Here is a 22,070-nt window from a genome sequence, read left to right as displayed (position 1 = left end):
GGGTGCCTTTGTGCTTTCTTAGTTATGATGAAATTCCTAAAGAAATAAACAACGGTGAGTATGCCACCAAAACATGAATATGCAAATGAATGATCGGAGCACTTGGATCCACCCCAAGGTTTTTTTAGATAACGTGATGAGTTCAGAACTTCTCATTTTATAAAAAAGAACAAAGCTTTCATCTAGCCAAGATTATACAAAGGTGTTACAAGAGAACCTAACGGTTTCTAATTATATGGGCCATCAAATTTATCATGTGTTGACAGTAATTGATTAGCCCATGAATCTCCTTGGGGGCCGTACACACTTCGGCCATGGCTTTTGCTTTGGCTAATAGACGCAGGAGGTCTTGACTTCCATTCAAGGTCAAGGTGAACCTATCCATCCACATAGTCGCTTCTTGATGCAATGCATTAATCACCCTCCCTCTTGCTTCTTTTTCGGCGTACACTTGTGCAAAATCCTCCACTAGCTTTTGTTCATGGGTCACAGACTGGTTCAACTCTTCCTTGTACTGCCCTATGATCGCTAGCATGCTTTGCTCCGTGGCTTCCAAGTGTTGAGCCAAACTCCTCTTGGACCTTGCGCAAGCAACTAACTCTTCTTTTAAGATCATGCCATGCACCCGTGACCGGTCTCTTTCCTCTCTTCGGAGCTTGAGCTCATTGTTGCTACCCCACAATGCTCCTTGTAATTTCTCTTGGCCATGTTCCTCCTTGCGGGCCCTTTTGGTTTCTTGTTCAAGGGCTCTTGCAGTGGCCGCGTTTTCCTCTTGTAACTCGGTGCACTCTTTCCGAATGTGTGTAGCGGCTGATTTAAACTTCTCATTGGCGAGTCTTGCCTTCCCTAGCTCTAATTTTAGAGCTCAGACTTCTTCATCTTCCTCTGGAGCTTCGAAGTTCTCCTCATCGATAACTTTTAACTTGGAGAGCCAATCTAACCCTTGCGTGTGAACTCTTAGCCATCCATGATAACCACCGATGACGCCATTACGGATGCCCCTAAGCTCCTTGTCTTTCCTCAACAGACTTCTCCACGCCTTGTGGACTCTTTGTATAACCTTGAGACTTTGCGCGCCTAGATCCCTCACAAGGAGAGGCGAGAGACTCTCCTCTGTTGGCGCTCCCCTCTTGGGGTACCCTAACTGTCTTATGGCAAGTGCGAGATTATAGTTAATGCAACCCCTTGTCCCTAACAACGGAATGTTAGGGTAGTCCCCACATGAGAAAAGGACTCCCTCCTTGCCTTCCTTCCATCGAGGAAACCAATTGATTGCGCTGCCCCCTATCCCAACCAAATGTTGGTCCCAATCGACTCTTCCTTTTTCGTCGCATGAGTGATAACTTTGAAACGGACACGGGTGTCTTGTGTCTTGTTGGAATAGGTGTGAAATCAACCATACACAGAGAGCGGGTAAACAACAGACAATCCGTGCACTGTTTTTCTCACACCTCCGGTCAAAGGTGTCAAACAAATCCGCCAAGATAGCCACCACTGGACTCTCCTTGCTATGGTGATATCTGAGGAAAGCATCAATTGCGGCTAAGTCCACCAAACCGTCCATGCTCGGAAAGAGGACAACCCCAAAAATCAACAAAGCTAGTATATCCGCAAACGGGCCCCACTTCTCTTGGCTCGCCATATCCCTTGCCTTGCCTTCCAAGTATTTCCGTGGTAGGCCTACTACGCCGTTGCGAGTTTGCTTCATGCGATCCAACTCTTTTGCCGAATCCCCGACCACAGCTGCAATCTTGCTCAAGGAGGGAAGAAACCCGGAGAAAAGATACGGTTTTCTTCCCCCAAGAGGGCATCCTAGTATTTCCTCAAACTCTTCAATAGTCGGTACCATTTGGAAGTCCCCAAACGTGAAGCACCTCAACGGCTGGTCATAGTATTGGGCGAGGGATACGACAGCTTCCGTAAACACCTCCGCTGCGGTCATATCTAGAATCTTTCCGTACACTTTGCGGAAGGCTTGCCTTTGGAGAGGTCCCATCAATCGTCCCAATTCCTTGAGGCTGGTGACATCTAGACTCTTAACCTTGACTTGATAAAACCTTTTGCCGTTTTGATTTGTCCCCATCATTTACCTAAAAAGGGGTGAATCAAGACTCTGACATGAATGATGCAATGCGTATGCATGAAACGAAAAGAAAACAAAACAAAGGGGTAATTCACACATACGAGACCGCAGAGATCCAATTTTAATGCTACGTTTTGGGCATGATGGCGCCTCAACGTAGTATTAAAAAAGTTACGTATTACTCTAAAGAAACCAAACATCACTAGCAAAACTATAAACTAGTGCTATTTACCAAAAAATGCATGAGAACGAATGGCACGGAGCGTGTTTGCTCTTTGCCCCTATTTGGGAACCTATAGGACAATATCTAGGGGTCTCTAATAACTACTCCCCAACAATTCATAACTCACACGGCTGTTTTCTAGAGGTATCATCACTCAAGATAATAATATTGTGGCGGTATGGAATACCAGCGACAACACATTATAAAGAGAGAAAGCTCTAGACGAGGTTTCACTATTATCCAGCAAGTCGGAGACCTAGCATGATGATAGATTCACCTCCACTCCTTAAATTCCCATGAACCCGAGTGTAGGGCCCCCTTTTTTTTTACTCAAACCCGTGGGTGCTTAGTGTAAAAATGTGGAAAAGACAGCAGTTATTACATTTTACACAGTTTAATAAATGCACACACAAGGTTTCATAATTCCACAATTCCTTTAGAATAGGCCTAACTCACAAAAAGGTCCTCAGTGGAGTCGCCAACTGTCGCAACATGCCCTGTTGCGGGCGAGCGAGGCGAGGCTCACGGGTGCAATTTTCCAAAGGAGAAAAGTTGCGCGGAGTCGCCACCAACTTTTATTTGTGGGAAACGTCGGAAAAACCGAAGGAAACCTGTCAAAACGAAAATTCTAAGTTTGAGAGTTGTATTTACGTTTGAGGAAGGTATTAGCACCTCTCACGTTTGTCTCAAAGGACAACAGCCTATTTTTTAGAATTGTGAAATTGTGTTATCTTACTTTTTATTTCTTTTTTAGTTTTGAGGTCGACAAAAGCGGGGGCTTTTGCTCCTACGTACCCTCCATCGAAGAGGAAATTAGACCTACGTAGTTCTTTCTTAAGAGTGAATCAAGTGATTCTTTTTACTTGAAAGGTGATTATTTTAAGGCGTTGGACCTTAAAAATGATTCATTTACTTGATAAGGAAAACTGAAATGATAAACTTTCGAACCCCATTTAGTGACCTTTTTTGTGGACGAGCTTGACTAGGCGAATTGATTTTAGCCTTAGTTTCACTTTAGTTATTAGTCAATTCGATTAAGAATGAGAAATCCCAAAGAGAAAATGTTCGATTGATTTTTCGCTTTATTTTACTAAAAGGTATTTTTTGATTATTATATTATTATTTTACCTCTTTTTTGATTTTCAACGTGGTTACGGCACGACCGAACGATCGGAATTCATTTTAACAGAAATTAACGGATATTACAAATCAAATGATCGGTGGAAATTTATTTTATTTTTTGATTAGGCGATAAATGACTTAAATAAATTACTGAAGCACGTCAAAAGGGGGTACGGAAAGTAAATGAAAACAAGAATAAAAATACATGAAACAAAATGTGGACCACCACGGGTACATAGAATGAATTGAAAAGCTCGGTTTGAGGTACTTACCAGTTGAAGACTGAAAAAAACGAAGAACGAACGATGAATGTCGAAGAACGGTTGAAAATCTTCGTGTAATTACTCACGGAAACGTTACGGAAACGTTACGGAAGCGCCTCGGCTTGGATTTTCTTCACGGAAACAATTTTCCTCAGCAATTTCAAGAGAATAAGAAGTGCCAAGAAGGCTGAACCCTTTCCTCTTCACTCCTTCCCCTATTTATAGCAAAATAGGGGAGGAGCTTGCCACCCAGCTCGCCCAGGCGAGCAAGGTTGCTTCCTCCAGAAGCAACCGCCTTCTGGAGGAAGAAATTGGAAGGCCCAAGTGGGCCTGATTGCTATTTATACCCCCATTTTTACTAAATGCACCCCCCCTTCTACTTTTTTTTGGTAATTCTTTTTCCGTAACGTTACGAAACTTTACGAATTTCGTAACAACACCTATTTTCTTTCCGTAAGGATGAAGTTAATTGGGATATAGTTCCCATGGAGGCAGGACATATTCTTTTAGGAAGACTGTGGGAATTTGATAGGAAGATCATTTACAATGGCCTAACTAATGAAATTACCCTCATCCATCTTGGCACTAAATTTGTGTTTCATCCTCAAACATCTTCACAGGTGGCCAAAGATTAACTAACTATGAAATATAAGAGGGATAAGGAAGAAAAACTAGAAAAACAAATGAAAAAAAAGGATAATAAAGCCTTGTCTACAAAGGCCAAGGGGAAGGAAAAAGAGGAAAAGGATTCCTCCAAGAATATTGTTAAGAAGGAAAATTATTTTGCAACAAAAGGTGATATCAAAAGAGCACTCCTTCTTAAACAATCTTTCTACCTTCTCCTAACAAGGGAAACATCCCTTAGCACTGTCATACCTCTTGAGCTTAAGGTTATTCCTCAAGTAAAGGAGTTGTTGGATGAGGGTTTGGTTCGTAAGAGCTTAACTCATTGTGCTTTGTAGGTATTGTGATCCACCAAATCCCTATGATAGGTGGTATGATGAATGTGTTGAGTGGTGAAACCCTCTTTTGTAAAATCACTCATGCATCCAACATCTTCATGATTCACATACATAAGAACTAATTAGGTAGGTTTGTTCTTATTTTTAGTTTGAATACAAACTTATGTGCTCATATGGGACACCTTAGGTTTGTTGTACTTTTTAGTAGGAATAATCAACATGAAAATTGAAAAAAAAAATGTATGTTTTATTGCATTACTTTCCTCAATTTTTTAAATAAAGATCAAGGGGTTCTCACGAATCGTAAAAGAATAAAGGTTATTTCTGAGTGGCCCATTCCACCAAGTATAAGGAAAATTTGGGACTTCCATGATTTAACAAACTTTTACAAAAAGGTGTGTCCCATATTTTTCTATACTTGTAGCACTACTCATTCAGTTGGTGAGGAATCATGTTCTCTCATGGAAAGATGCCCACGAAAGGGGTTTTCAGACCTTATCCAACTCCAACATATCAAACACTACTAATATATATGCTTTTATTCTTTTTACAAGTGTTGAAGGAAGAAGCCCAGAGCTTCAAGAACCTCTAGATTTGAGGTCAAATCTTTTCATGGGGGAGGCAATGATGCAATCCTACTCCCCAAGAACATTAGATAGAAAACTTCAAGAAGACTGAGCCAAAGATATAAGAGAAGGCCCTAGTGTAACGACCTGCCTCATCACTACGGTGTCCACACTCTAATATTCGATGATTTCAATTTTTATAAAAAGAACTCCCTTAATTTTTGCTTATGAAAATAGAAGTGATTTTGTCACAACATAAATTCATCCAACAACATGCCATTACTTAAGTGAATATGCATAATTACATAGAAATAATAATTCGGTACATGTCATACATATAACGAAAATTAAATCTATTCATAGATATAATTAAAATCCCAGTTTTTCATTTTTAACTCAATAAAATAAAACTTAAAAACCAACTACGGAGGAGTTGATTACAAAACACAACTCTCTCCCAAAATAACGCCAACGTCATCACGTCGGCTCGGTGGCTCCTCACCAGAATCTTACTCCCTGCACCCTGCCACTGTCATTCTACTCCCACGAACAAGGTTCATGATCATCATAGGTATCAACCGCACAATACAAAATTGCAAGGGTGAGTTCATTATAAAAACAACCAATACCAATTCCAAATAACCACAATTAGCAAGGAACATAGGGAAACACGATGAGCATACACAACAATCATTATTAAACACTCATATCCAACAAATATTCATCATCCACATCCAACAATTACTCATCATCCATCCATGGACCCAATCAAGACTGCACAGAATGATGCATGCACCAAACTCAACACTCAGATGCAATGTGGTATGTACCAATAACAACCAAATATCAGGAAATAGCCTAAGCGTATCCACACGACACTCTCACTTAGGGAATTGTGTTGAGTTTGTCGAGACCACCCGGTTGTGCACGTAACAGCCCCCCTCCCATAGGTGATCAGCCTGGGAGCCCAAAGGTGTTCCCTACCAGGTGACAAGCCCCCTAGTACAAAGTACACTTGGCCACAGTTACTCTATTTCCTGTGTCGTATGAGCTATGATCACAGCCAAAAGTAAGTGCCAAAGACCATGAACCAATTAAAGTTCCTAAGCATCCCCTCATAAATGCTTTGATTCTCTAACCACGCTAGTTACCCACGTCTGAGCCATCCGACAAGATCAGTGCACTCTACCCCCCCCCATGGCATACACTCCATACGACGTATGTTCGTGGCCAAAAGCTAGTGCCAAAGACCCTGGAAGGTCAGTGCACAGTGCCCCCCATGAACATACACAACATCCAACGTATGAACGCGGCCAAAAGCTAGTGCCAAAGACCCTAGAAGGTCAGTGCACAGTGCCCCCCACGAACATACACAACATGCACATGCTAATGCATTTTCAACATCAATCAACATTCCATTTCCATGTCATTCTCAACATAAATATCATCTCGTCTCAATGACGTTGTCAACAACAACAACAACCTCATTTTATATTCACATATTCATCAATAATAACAATTCATGTTGACATGGTCATTATTAACAACGTCATCTCAAATCAATATCATCATAATCATCATTATCATCACATATCAATTAAAATCCTCAATAGCAACATCAACAACAAATTGCATTTTGCACATATATACATATATATCTTTCATGCCTGAGATTCACACTCACAGGTCTTCAAACAACACAAATCAAACAACCACAACAATATCATTCATCACAATACACACACACACACACACACACACACACACACACATATATATATATATATATATATATATATATATATATATATATATATATATATATATATATATATATATATATATCGCATCCCATTAGTTAAAACGTAATTTTCTTTGAAGAAAAATCAGCATGCAACAGGGACAGGCAGATATACTCATAGTTAGGTTCCCTGACCCTAACTATGGTGTTAAAACGGTAAATTTTATAATAAACTCCCCTTACCTATCGTGAGCTACCCCGCGGATTCCTCATCGTGTCACTGGAAGATTCCTTTTTGTCCTTGCTTGTCAATTCCATGCAAGCCTCTACCAGGCCAAAACGAAGGAGACTTAGTATGGATTTTAGAAAACAAAGCTAGTAACAGTGCTCTGGGTCAAACACCCACATCACTATATGAGAGAGTTGAGAGCATTTCGGGTTTTACAAAGGAACATCATTTGGAAATTCCGACCACGCCAATGTGACCGGGGTTCAATGTAGGTTATGAAAATAACATGCATTTCATGAAAGGATAACGTTCACAAAGTCTCTTTCTCTATGATTTTTCAAAGGAAGCATAAGACATTCAATGGCGGTTCCAAAGTCAGAAAAGATGCAAAGCCAAGATGAAACTAACAAGAAACAAGCATAGAACCATGGTTACCTTGAAAGAAAACGAAAGGTCAGATTATGGTTTCGTTCTCTACCGAAACCGCGAGCTAAGTTGGAAGATTCCGCTTCGGTTGATGGGTTCCTCTCGGTGTGGATCTCAACGGAGAACAATGGCAGTTTGTGGTGGCTAATGGTGGCTGTGGGTGATGAAGAAAGTTCTTGGGACGTTGGAAATGACTTTGGAAGAAAGAAAGGAGAAGAAATGGCGTTTTTCCTAAGCTACACAAAAGCAAAGGCTGAAATGCATAAATAAGAAATACTCTCGGGAATGGAAGCTCTGTGCACACTTCAGACATCTTCTAAAAGATCCCAACGGTCAGATCCTGGACAAATGTCTTGTGAAGCGGCAGACCAAATTTCGAGCAGATCCAACGGTTAATGAAGGCTGGGCAGCATGTTTACCGAGGCAGCTCATGTAGCTTCCTCAAGAAGCTTCATTAAGAGGCTTCCTCAAGAAGCTTCCTCGTGGCTTCTTTGAGAAGCTAGATCCTTATCTACCCACACCCCTCTATTAACTAAATTAACCTCCTTGAAAATAATTACGAATAAAAATAACGCAACAAATAATCAAACATCAAACATAATTACCAATAATATATATATATATATATATATATATATATATCAGGGTGTTACAACTCTCCCACCCTTTTAGAAATTTTGTCCTCAAAATTTACCTTACTCAAACAAGGATGGGTGAGCTTCTCGCATCTGACTTTCTAATTCCCACGTGGCATCTTTTCCTGATGCACCTCCCCAGATCACCTTGACCAACGGAATCTCTTTCCCTCTTAGGTGTTTTGTTCGCCTATCCTCGATCCTCAAAGGCAATGTTTCATATGTCAAATTCTCCTTCACTTGTACATCATCCAATTCAATCACATGGGATGGATCACAGATATATACTTACGGAGTTGAGACACTTGAAAGACATTGTGAAGATTAGAAAGAGACAGGGGCAATGCAATTTGGTATGTCACAGGGCCAACCCCCTTAAGAATTTGGAAAGGACCAATAAAGCGAGGTGTGAGTTTTCGGGATTTTAATGCTTGACCAACCCCAGTCCACGGAGTGACTCTCAAGAATACATGATCAGCAACCTCGAATTCCAGATCTTTCCTCCTCTTATCATGATAACTTTTCTGCCTACTCTGAGCAGTCCTCATCCTTTCCTGGATTAACTTGACCTTCTCTGTGGTTTGTTGTACCACTTCTAGTCCTAAGGTAAGGCCTTCTCCGGGCTCTGACCAACATAAGGATGTCCTACACCTTCTACCATACAAAGCTTCATAGGGAGTCATGCCAATGGTAGAGTGAAAACTGTTATTATAAGTGAACTCTATCAATGGAAGAAAACTCTCCCAGCTTCCCTTCTGCTCTAAGACACACGCTCTTAAAAGGTCCTCCAATGACTGAATGGTCCGTTCAGTTTGGCCATCAGTCTAAGGATGGTAGGCTGAACTCAGTCTAAGCTTGGTTCCCAACGCTCTGTTCAAGCTCTCCCAAAATCTAGAGGTAAATCTAGGATCTCTATCAGATACTATGCTAGATGGCACACCATGTAACCTGACAACCTCACTTATATACAAGGTGGTCAACTTCTCCAAGGAAAATCTGATATTAATGGGAATGAGGTGAGCAGACTTAGTCAATCTGTCAACAATAACCCAGATAGAATCTAAACCTCTAGGGGTTCTAGGTAGTCCTACCACAAAATCCATGGAAATACTGTCCCACTTCCACTGGGATAACTCACTAATGATCCTCAAAGTTCCTAATCTTACACTATTAGGAGTAAACTCACATGCAAGACTAAGGTCTCTAAACTGTTCCAAGAGATCCATCTCTCTAACCATCAAGGCAGACATATGTAGAGATTTACTACTCAAGGCATCAGCCACTACATTGGCTTTACCGGGATGATAGCTAAGCTCAAAATCATAATCCTTAAGAAACTCTAACCATCTCCTTTGTCTCATGTTCAGCTCCTTCTGACTAAACAAGTATTTAAGGCTCTTATGATCACTAAACACCTCGAACTTAGAGCCATGGATATGGATATGGGTCCAACACCAGGTACTAAGTCTTTGGAAAACTCTATCTCTCTCTCAGGTGGCAGACCGGATATATCCTCAGGAAACACTTATGGAAACTCTCTGACAACAGGGAGGTCACACATAGAAACCTTTGTCTCTACTTCCAGGCTAGACAAGATCATGTACACTTGAGCATCTTCCTTTAAATTGGTTGGAAGAGATAAACATCATATCTTTACTCACTCCAAAATCATCAAACACCACACTTTTATCAAAACAGTTCAACAAGACATGGTTGGAAGACAACCAGTCCATACCAAGAATAACATCAATCTGACTCAAAGGCAAACAAATCAAATCAATCAAGACTATTTTACCATAAATCTCCACAGGACAATTCAAACACACATCAGAAGTTAACACATAACCACTAGAAGGGGTCTTTACCACTAGTTCTTTATTTAAGGAAAACACAGAAAGCTTAAGTTTTCCTACACACAAACAAAGAACCACACAACAATCACAACCATCACAAATTCCTACTCAGTTACTCTTGAGAGTTGATGACTCAAGACATTAACACCCACTTTCCATCATTTGCATTTTCTGATCGCTTGCCATATCATTCCATTGCCCTTCACAAATTATACAGGTGGCCAGTCTGATAATCCGTGACCCAGCATTGAAATTCATGGTATAGCAGACATCAGAAAAACAAATTCAATATGACTACAACAATCAAATCTCTATAGCTCATTAAAACACAACTAGTGAGTAAGTGCTAATAGCAAGCAATGAACATCAAACATCAGCAAACAACCAACACCAAGCATTCAACAAAACAACTAGAGAATGCACAGAAAAACACAGCAGACTCATAACTCACTGGCTGAAAGGTTCGACCTGCTCTGATACCACTAAATGTAACGACCCACCTCGTCGCTACGATGTCCACACTCTAATATTCGATGATTTCAATTTTTATAAAAAGAACTCCCTTAATTTTTGCTTATGAAAATAGAAGTGATTTTGTCACAACATAAATTCATCCAACAACACGTCATTACTTAAGTGAATATGCATAATTACATAGAAATAATAATTCGGTACATGTCATACATATAACGAAAATTAAATCTATTCATAGATATAATTAAAATCCCAGTTTTTCATCTTTAACTCAATAAAATAAAACTTAAAAACCAACTACGAAGGAGTTGATTACAAAACACAACTCTCTCCCAAAATAACGCCAACGTCATCACGTCGGCTCGGCGGCTCCTCACCAGAATCTTACTCCCTGCACCCTGCCACTGTCATTTTACTCCCACGAACAAGGTTCGTGATCATCATAGGTATCAACCGCACAATACAAAATTGCAAGGGTGAGTTCATTATAAAAACAACCAATACCAATTCCAGATAACCACAATTAGCAAGGAACATAGGCAAACACGATGATCATACACAACAATCATTATTAAACACTCATATCCAACAAATATTCATCATCCACATCCAACAATTACTCATCATCCATCCATGGACCCAATCAAGACTGCACGGAATGATGCATGCACCTGACTCAACACTCAGATGCAATGTGGTACGTATCAACAACAACCAAATATCAGGAAATAGCCTAAGCGTGTCCACACGACACTCTTACTTAGGGAACTGTGCTGAGTTTGTCGAGACCACCCGGTTGTGCACGTAACAGCCCCCCTCCCATAGGTGATCAACCTGGGAGTCCAAAGGTGTTCCCTACCAGGTGACAAGCCCCCTAGTACAAAGTACACTTGGTCACAGTTACTCTATTTCCTGTGTCGTATGAGCTATGATCACGGCCAAAAGTAAGTGCCAAAGACCATGAACCAATTAAAGCGCCTAAGCATCACCTCAGAAATGCTTAGATTCTCTAACCACGCTAGTTACCCACGTCTGGACCATCCGACAAGGTCAGTGCACTCTACCCCCATGGCATACACTTCATACGATGTATGTTCGTGGCCAAAAGCTAGTACTAAAGACCCTGGAAGGTCAATGCACAGTGCCCCCCACAAACATACGCAACATCCAACGTATGAACGCGGCCAAAAGCTAGTGTCAAAGACCCTAGAAGGTCAGTGCACAGTGCCCCCCACGAACATACACAACATGCACATACTAATGCATTTCCAACATCAATCAACATTCCATTTCCATGTCATTCTCAACATAAATATCATCACGTCTCAATGACGTTATCATCAACAACAACAACCTCATTTTATATTCACATATTCATCAATAATAACAATTCATGTTGACATGGTCTTTATTAACAACGTCATCTCAAATCAATATCATCATAATCATCTTTATCATCACATATCAATTAAAATCCTCAATAGCAACACCAACAACAAATTTCGCACATATATACATATATATCTTTCATGCCTGAGATTCACACTCACAGGTATTCAAACAACACAAATCAAACAACCACAACAATATCATTCATCACAATACATACATATATATATATATATATATATATATATATATATATATATATATATATATATATATATATATATATATCGCATCCCATTAGTTAAATTGTAATTTTCTTTGAAGAAAAATCAGCATGCAACAGGGACAGGCAGATATCCTCATAGCTAGGTTCCCTGACCCTAACTATGGTATTAAAACGGTAAATTTTATAATAAACTTCCCTTACCTATCATGAGCTACCCCGCGGATTCCTCGTCACGTCACTTGAAGATTCCTTTTTGTCCTTGCTCGTCGATTCCATGCAAGCCTCTACCATGTCAAAACGAAGGAGACTTAGTATGGATTTCAGAAAACAAAGCTAGTAACAGTGCTCTGGGTCAAACACCCACATCCCTACATGAAAGAGCTAAGAGCATTTCAGGTTTTACAAAGGAACATCATTTGGAAATTCCGACCACGCCAATGTGACCGGGGTTCAGTGTAGGTTACAAAAATAACATGCATTTCATGAAAGGATAACGCTCACAAAGTCTCTTTCTCTATGATTTTTCAAAGGAAGCATAAGACATGCAATGGCGGTTCCAAAGTCAGAAAAGATGCAAATCCAAGATGAATCTAACAAGAAACAAGCTTAGAACCATGGTTACCTTGAAAGAAAACGAAAGGTCAGATTAGGGTTTCGTTCTCTACTGAAACCGCGAGCTAAGTTGGAAGATTCCGTTTCGGTTGAAGGGTTCCTCTCGGTGTGGGTCTCAACGGGGAACAATGGCAGTTTGTGGTGGCTAATGGTGGCTGTGGGTGATGGAGAAAGTGCTTGGGATGTTGGAAATGACTTTGGAAGAAAGAAAGGAGAAGAAATGGCGTTTTTCCTAAGCTACACGAAAGCAAAGGCTGAAATGCTTAAATAAGAAATGATCTCGGGAATGGAAGCTTTGTGCACACTCCAAACATATTCTCGAAGATCCCAACGGTCAAATCGTGGACAAGTGTCTTGTGAAGCTGCAGACCGAATATCGAGCAGATCCAATGGTTAACGAAGGCTGGCCAGCATTTTTACCGAGGCAGCTCATGTAGCTTCCTCAAGAAGCTTCACTAGGAGGCTTCCTCAAGAAGCTTCCTCGTGGCTTCTTTGAGAAGCTTGATCCTTATCTAGCCACACCCCTCTATTAACTAAATTAACCTCCTTGAAAATAATTATGAATAAAAATAGCGCAACAAATAATCAAACATCAAACATAATTACCAATAGTATATATATATATATATATATATATATATATATATATATATATATATATATATATATATATATATATATATATCAGGGTGTTACACCTAGGGTTCTCATGAGCCTTAGGATAGATTTTGGGCCCATGGGCTAAGTATGAACTCACTTATCTTTCTACATATTATATTAGGATTTCATTATTTTTTAGCCTTGTATTTAGGGCTCTATAATGTAGGTAGGGTACCCTAGAAATGTAGGATTTTCAGCCCTTGTATTTTAGGATACCTAGACTAGTTTTTGTATTAAGGGTAGTTTTGTAATTTCACATGCATTAAGTGAATTTTTGATGTGTGTGTTGCGAAATAAATTTAATTGAATTGGGAGAATCTCAATCCAATTAAATTTTAGAGGGGGAGGTGAGCATTTACTTACTACACCCCATTGACACATCATATAGTCACACTTTGTGCATGTCCTTCATGTTTTACATGCCTCATGACATCTAAGCACACTTTGTGGAGAATCTTGTCTTGATCCTTGATTAGGGGACTGAACCGTAGCTAAAATTCACTAATCATAATTAGTGAAATTTTGGCTCCAAAATTTGGCTCCACAAATTCAATTTCCAATTCAAGTGAAATTTTAGAAATTCAAATTTTCCTCCAATTTTGACACTTAAGGTATAAATAAAGGTCATGTGTGTGTATTTTTTCAACTTTGATCATTTGAGAATTACACTTCAAATTTTAGTGTTGTTTGAGGCACAAAATTTCATGCTCCTTCTCTCCCTCTCCCTCCATTCATCTTCTCCTACCTTCAAACTTATCCATGGCTTCCTATGGTGGTAAGCTTCTTCTTGACTCATCTTCTTGAAGTGGCGTCTCCAATCATCTTTCTTCCTTCTCCATTCCGCTACCATTGAACTTCAAGAAGCAAAGGACTCCATTGATGAAGAAGATCCAAGGCCTACAAACTCCACATGGGCTACATCAGCAATGCCTTTTTTCAATGAGATGTTTACCCTTTTGGGGGCCATTGGGTTCTGGCAAATAATTACCATGTATTTTCCAATGGAAATGTACATTGCAATAAAGAAGATCACAAAAGGAGCAATGAGATGGCATGGACTTAAAACATTGAACTTAGTTTTCATGTTACTATCAGTGGTTATAGCAATTGTTGTCATTCATGGGATGAATCAAGCTCTTCGCAAGTACAAGCCCTGCAAGTATAAAGGGTAGCTAGTGAGTTGTGAGTATGTAGTGAAAACTTTCAATGTATGCTTAAGAATAAATGAGATGAAAAGAAACATTCTAAGGTTATTTGCTATTTTAAAGTTATTTTAATGTTAAGTTTGAAATAAAGACTTTAAAAGAAAAGGGAAATTATTAAACAATTATCTTTTTCTTTTTAGCTTTAAAAGAGATTATCTAGAAAGGAGTAGGAGAGTGAGATGCAAGAGAAAGAGAGTGAGATTATACTAGTATTTTTTTAAGTTCATTCATTCAAATTTATCTAAAACTAGTATTTTAACTTGAGGATAGTATATGTAATAAACTTTTATTTTATATAATAAATAATAAATAAGTATTTTTAAATATATAAAACACATTTTGTAGTCATAATAAATAATTTAAATTGTAATATAAAAATATTTTTAATTATTAACATTTTTAAAAACATTGAAATTTAGTTTAGATATTGAGATAAAAAAAAAGATTGACTGATTAAGAGATTTTTCCATGCACACGTATGTTCTTCTATTAAATAGACCCTTCTTTCATATGTAAACGCAAAAAAATCTTATATTATTATATCAATCCTATGAGTTAAAAGATTAATTTAAAAATTAATTATTAAGAACATAAATATACAGACAAAAAAGATAAAATAATAATAGTTTGAAAGAGTTGAGAGAAAAAAATTAGACTAAAGGAAAATAGAATAGTAAAAATATTAAGATGAAGTACTTTCTTTGTAAATTGTGTATTTTATTTTATAACATAATAAATATTATTTTTATATAAAAAGTAAAGTGATAAATATTTTGCTAACTTTTCATAATAGTGGACTCGAGTACCGAAGCCAACACAAAATTTATTTTCTGTAAGTGATTACATGGTGGATTCTACGTTCTACAGTATTTGGAAAAAATATTACTAACCCTAGACAAAGAGGATGATTGCTATTTTGACTTCAGATGTGTTTTTGAGAAGTTGCCTGTCACCTTTGAATAGACTTGGTAAACTCGTTCTAGAAAGGAAGAAAACATGAAGCACCAAACCACAACCTTCTTAAATTTGTCTGCTGTCTCATTTTCCTCACATGCATGTGTTTTGTTGACTATTTCACTTCTAAGAAGAGAATATATATTGCTCTACAAGATGATTTTCTTACTCTGGTCCACTGTCAATTAAATGTTTTACTAAAGTTCGTTTCTTAGTGGCAAATTCAGTGAATGGATGGTTAATTGGTCAAAGTATTATTTACTACTATAATTGCAAGTGTGCATTAATATGGTTAGTTACAGGTGTACATTAAAGTAGTGATCACTAGTATGAAAAAACATTTTCTACAACAAAATTTACATTGATATTCTATAATACTGAGGTAGACATTTTAAATCACGATTTAGAATTAGTTTAATTAAGAAAGATTTTCTAAGTTGATTATTATACTAAAAGCTGATAAATAATTATTTTCTAAATAAGTCCTTAACAACTGGATCTAGAATAATATTGACGTCATTTGAAACTTTTGAAATTTTCTACAAGACAATCTAGATTACATGTACTAAAAAGTAGAAATCAATCTAGAATTTTTTTTATTCAGCTAGAATATATCTTCTAAATCAGTTGCACCAAAAATTATTCTAGAAAATACTTGTTAAACAGTTCTTATCACAACCAACTTAAAAAAGATAAATCTTCTACTTTCACATACACATTATATTCAATCTTGTCTGATCTTTTATTTTTTAATCCCCATTCTTTGTCTAGATGAATATTCAAAGACGCCTTAAGAACATCTACACGGAAGGAAATTGAAGACAGCTTCTAGTTGTAAGATAAATTTAGGATTTTTTTTTCTATTTTTTTTTTTTTTTGTCTCACGTGATACTGTTGATTTGGATGGGAAAAAAATGACACACGACTTAATATTGTCTCATGTTATATCTTTAGACTTCAGTTTGACCAACTTAATAGAAGGACTAAACTTTAATTTACTAACGATTTTTTTATTAGAACTTATACCGTATATGACCTTAAGATATGAGAGTTAAAAACATATTTTAGCTTATAAAATATGTTTTAAAACAAAGGCAGAAATCTCCCCTTGATTTTTACATTCTATTGCTAGCAATCCCTCCTCCAACGTCCAACCACTAGAACCCCATGTTTTCAACCTCAACCGTGTTTGAACCAAACACTCCAGTATCTACACTGTACTTGATTATTAATTCAATTATCGGGCATCCATCAATTTCAATGTCACTTGTAATAATTAAATTATCAAATTCAACAGTTTTTTCAGTTTTAGACGCTGAAAATTCAACAAAGAAAACTACACACACTGACACAAACAAACACCAAGCTTGAACCTTCCCTCCCCATGTTTGAATTTTGCTCTTTCCCCCAACTAACCTTTAGCCTCCATTTCCCCGAAAAATATCCCCGCGGCGAACTAAACCACTTCAAATGACCAAAATGCCCTTCACCTTCGTCAAATTTCCATTCCACATCCTCCTCTTCCTCGTCCTCTCGCTGCCCTCCCCGGTAATTTCGCAGGACCAGCAAACAACCCTCCTCGGCATCAAACGACAATTCGGCGACCCTCCCGCCCTCCGCTCATGGAAATCCTCGTCGCCGCCGTGCGCATGGCCGGAAATCCGATGCTCCGGCGGCTTCGTCACGGAGCTCCACCTCGCCGGGAAAAACATCTCCGCCGTCCAGCTCCCGGCGGCGATCTGCGACCTCGCGCACCTCGCTCACCTCAACCTCTCCGACAACAACATCGCCGGCCAGTTCCCGGCGTTCCTCTCCAACTGCTCTAACCTCAAACTCCTCGACCTCTCCCAGAACTACCTCGCTGGTCCCATCCCAAACGACATCGCAAAATTCAAAACGCTAAATTACCTCGACCTCGGCGGAAACAGCTTCTCCGGCGACATTCCGGCGGCGATCGGTGCAGTCTCCGAGCTCCGAACGCTGCTCCTCTACCGCAACGAGTTCAACGGCACGTTCCCCAGCGAAATCGGAAACCTAACGAATCTCGAAGTGCTAGGTATTGGACTATATATATTGACGTGATCCTCTTATCAAGTTATAAATATCTTACAGTTTATTGTTCCTTTGTAATATATATATATAGTACATCCACGATTAGAATTGAGTAAAACCCTAATCTATTCTATACTAGGCTTGGCTTATAACAGCTTCGTTAACCAGACGCCGTTTGAGTTCGGGAACTTGAAGAACCTGAAGACCTTGTGGATGCCTATGTGTAACTTAATCGGGGCGATACCAGAGAGTTTCGCGAATCTCAGTAGCCTTGAGTTACTCGACTTGTCGTTTAATTTTTTAACGGGGAATATTCCCAACGGTTTGTTCGCGTTACGGAACTTGCAGTTTCTGTATTTGTACCATAACGGTTTATCGGGTGAAATTCCGGTTTTACCCCGTTCGGTTCGAGGTTTTAGTTTGAATGAGATTGATTTGGCCATGAACAATTTGACCGGTTCGATTCCGGAGTTTTTTGGAATGTTGGAGAATTTGACGATTTTGCATCTATTCTCGAATCAGTTAACCGGTGAAATTCCGAAAAGTTTGGGGCTAAACCCAACTCTTACGGACTTTAAGGTTTTTGGGAACAAGTTGAATGGGACTTTGCCGCCAGAATTTGGCTTACATTCGAAGATTGTGTCTTTTGAAGTAGCGAACAATCAACTAAGTGGTGGTTTGCCGCAGCATTTGTGTGATGGTGGTGTTTTGAAAGGTGTGATTGCGTTTTCTAACAATTTGAGTGGCGAGTTGCCACAATGGATGGGGAATTGTGGCTCTTTGAGAACTGTTCAGCTTTACAATAACAGTTTTTCAGGTGAGTTGCCTTGGGGTTTGTGGGATTTGGAAAATTTAACTACCTTGATGTTGAGTAATAACTCGTTTTCTGGTGAGTTTCCTAGTGAGCTAGCTTGGAATTTGTCGAGACTAGAAATTAGAAACAACTTGTTTTCGGGTAAGATTTTTTCTTCTGCAGTGAATTTGGTGGTTTTTGATGCGAGAAACAACATGCTTTCCGGTGAAATTCCAAGGGCTTTGACAGGTCTTTCTAGGCTCAACACTCTCATGCTTGATGAAAACCAGCTCTATGGCAAACTTCCATCGGAGATAATCTCGTGGGGATCACTCAATACTCTGAGTCTTTCAAGGAACAAACTCTTTGGTAACATTCCTGAAACTTTGTGTGATCTTCGTGACCTTGTTTACTTGGACTTGGCTGAAAACAACATATCGGGTGAAATCCCACCTAAACTTGGTACCTTGAGGCTTGTTTTTCTCAACCTATCATCCAATAAGCTTTCAGGAAGTGTCCCTGATGAGTTCAACAACCTTGCATATGAAAGCAGTTTCTTGAACAACCCTGATCTTTGTGCTTATAACCCAAGTCTCAACCTGTCTAGCTGCTTGACCGAAAAGTCCGCCACCCCACAAACCAAAAACTCTAATTCTTCCAAATACCTTGTCCTAATTCTTGTTCTTATCATTATTGTGTTGCTAGCCAGTGCCTTTCTTGTCTTTTATAAGGTTAGAAAAAACTGTGGGGAAAAGCACTGTGGGGGTGACCTTTCAACTTGGAAGCTCACCTCATTCCAGAGGCTGAACTTCACTGAATTCAATCTCTTCTCTAGTTTGACAGAGGAAAACCTCATAGGGAGTGGAGGGTTTGGGAAAGTGTACCGCGTGGCCTCGGGTAGGCCAGGTGAGTATGTTGCTGTGAAGAAGATATGGAATAGTATGAACCTTGATGAGAGGCTGGAGAGGGAGTTCATGGCTGAGGTTGAAATTCTCGGTAGAATTCGGCACTCCAATGTGGTGAAGCTTTTGTGCTGCTTTTCAAGTGAGAATTCAAAGCTTCTTGTGTATGAGTACATGGAGAACCAGAGCTTGGACAAGTGGCTTCATGGAAGGAACAGAGTTTCAGCAAATGGGTTGAGTTCACCTAGCAAAAATTGTTTGCTCCTGAAGTGGCCAACTAGGTTGCGGATTGCGGTTGGAGCTGCACAAGGGTTGTGTTACATGCACCATGACTGTTCTCCTCCTATTATCCATAGAGATGTGAAATCTAGCAATATATTGATGGACTCGGAGTTCAGGGCCAGCATTGCAGATTTTGGACTAGCTAGGATGTTGGTAAAGCCAGGGGAGCCACGTACAATGTCCAACATTGCAGGGTCTCTTGGCTACATTCCACCAGGTAAATGATCAATTCATTTCTCCACAGCAATAATGAAAAGTTTACACCCCTATATGTTTTTTACATTACGATCGCAAAAGAAAATAGTAATTTGATTGTATCTCGTGTTCCTTTTACCATGAGAGGAGGTTTGGGAGAGTATAAAAAAATAGGTGAGAAAAACATTGTTTGATACTTTCATGGGGTTATGTGTTACGGGTTTGTCAAGTTACTTGACTTTTTAAGCGACGACTGACCATACCTGATGAATAGGTTTCAGCAAAGAAAAATAATAGTAGCATACTTCAATCTCCATTTTGACACTTTAGTCATATTTGGTAAGTTCATGTGGGTTCTATTTAATATAAGAGTTCCATTTTTCATTTAGTGGGCCTTATTTCCAAATTAATGGGTCTCACATAAACTTCAACTAATAAGAAAGAATGAGTGTTTGATTCAACATTGTGAAACACTAGATTCACGTCAAGCCAAAAGCTACTAAATAACTTTTGTATTTTCGTTTGATTTGACGTGAAAAAATTAAGAATAAATGTGTTTATTGGAGTTAACCATAGCAGAAACAGAAAACTCAGTTTAGTTTATTTCTGTTAGTTTAATGTTGTTTGTTAGTGTCTGTTATGATTAGTTACTAGTTAGTTTTATTCCTTCTGTTCTTGGGTGTCTTATCTATAGGGACACTTCTCTTCTTATTTTTTGAACTTAATTCATTCAATCAATAGCAAAATATATTCCGTTTCCTTTTCTCTGATAATATGCTATCAGATTTGCAATAATCTTCAACAATCTTTTTTCTTTCCTTCTTTCCACATCCATGGCTGAATCTCATTCTAAATAGCCCCAGCATAACAATATGGTAGAAACCAGTGATCTTTCTCAGTTTCCAACAAACTCGTACTATCTTCATCCTGGTGAAAATCCAAGAGAGTCTCAGTTTCACCACCTCTTAATGGAGAAAACTTCCATTATTGGAGTGTGCCATGAAGTGTGCTGTCTTGACCAAGAACATAAGGAATAAAACTAACTACTAACTATTCATAACAGAAACTACTAAACAATATTAAACTAACAAAATAGACCAAACTGAATTATCTGTTTGTGCAGTGGTTACTAGCCTTTTCATATAGTTAATTTCCACTAGAATCTTAAAAATGCCACATTTGTTCTATTTCGTCAAAAAACTGTTACTTATGGTTTTCCTTTCTTGAAATTTAATATTCTACTGAACTCGAGTGATCCTATCCTGTAGTTTGTTATCAAAATATAAGCTTACTTGCATTGCAGAATATGCCTATACAACAAAGATTGATGAAAAAGCTGATGTATATAGTTTTGGGGTAGTACTCCTAGAGCTTGTAACTGGAAAAGAGCCATATAGTGGAGGACAGCATGCAACCAACCTAGTAGATTGGGCGTGGCAGCACTATAGGGAAGGGAAGTGCCTCACGGATGCATCGGACGAAGAAATCATAGAAACAAGTTATGTGGAAGAGATGATCACAGTCTTCAAATTAGGCCTTGGTTGCACAAGCAGGTTACCCTCAAATAGGCCTTCCATGAAAGAGATTTTGCAAGTTCTTCGCGAGTGTTGTTATCCTTCAGCTAGTAATGGACGTAGAAGAGTGGGAATTGGATTTGATATTGCTCTCCTTCATGGGGATACCACTTACGTTTCTAGTTATAAGGATAGTAATAATAAGGCTATAAGCGAAAATGAAGAAAGCTGCTTATATAGTGTGTAACTACCAACTGTCTAATAGGGCTAGTGTTCCATATCAAAAATTGATCATTCGAAAAAGTTGGACTATACAATAATGTCTTCAATCATAAATCTTTCTACCCTAAGTTTTTACAGATGGTAAATTAAAGGTAGTAATTTACAGGGGAAGCGTTGGAGATTAAATTTTGAAATCTGTCTAGTTTTTCTGAAACCTTGCCAACTTGACTAAAATCAATTGTTCATATTTCTCACCTATACTATCAAGTCTTGGATGTTTTTAACTAGTGGGACGAACCTTGTAATGCACGGTATGTTGAATGCTTTAATGTCATTTGCTTTGGTACCTAGTTATAATTTGAAAGTAAATACTAACTTGATATCCTCAGCCCTAAACATCTATTTTATGAACAAGAACACTCTGATTTTGGAATCAAATTATCAAGAGAAACAGTCGTTACTTGGAAATGTAACACCTCAATTTCTA

General features: G+C 38.6%; 1 protein-coding gene across 1 annotated transcript; it reads left to right on the top strand.

Annotated features, from left to right (window-relative positions):
- The first annotated feature begins 16,735 nt into the window (after window positions 1-16,735).
- On the top strand, window positions 16,736-21,728 carry LOC100790817 (receptor-like protein kinase HSL1). Its single transcript, XM_006596118.4, has 3 exons — window positions 16,736-17,679; window positions 17,815-19,869; window positions 21,151-21,728. Exons 1-3 carry the CDS (start codon window positions 17,094-17,096, stop codon window positions 21,606-21,608), a joined length of 3,099 nt encoding a protein of 1,032 aa, XP_006596181.1. The 5' UTR covers window positions 16,736-17,093; the 3' UTR covers window positions 21,609-21,728.
- The last annotated feature ends 342 nt before the right edge of the window (window positions 21,729-22,070 follow it).

This window comes from Glycine max, chromosome 14, assembly GCF_000004515.6.
Source record: "Glycine max cultivar Williams 82 chromosome 14, Glycine_max_v4.0, whole genome shotgun sequence".
Lineage (NCBI taxonomy): Eukaryota > Viridiplantae > Streptophyta > Magnoliopsida > Fabales > Fabaceae > Glycine > Glycine max.
Note: the sequence above shows the minus strand (reverse complement) of the source record. Positions and strands in the feature narration are given on the sequence as shown.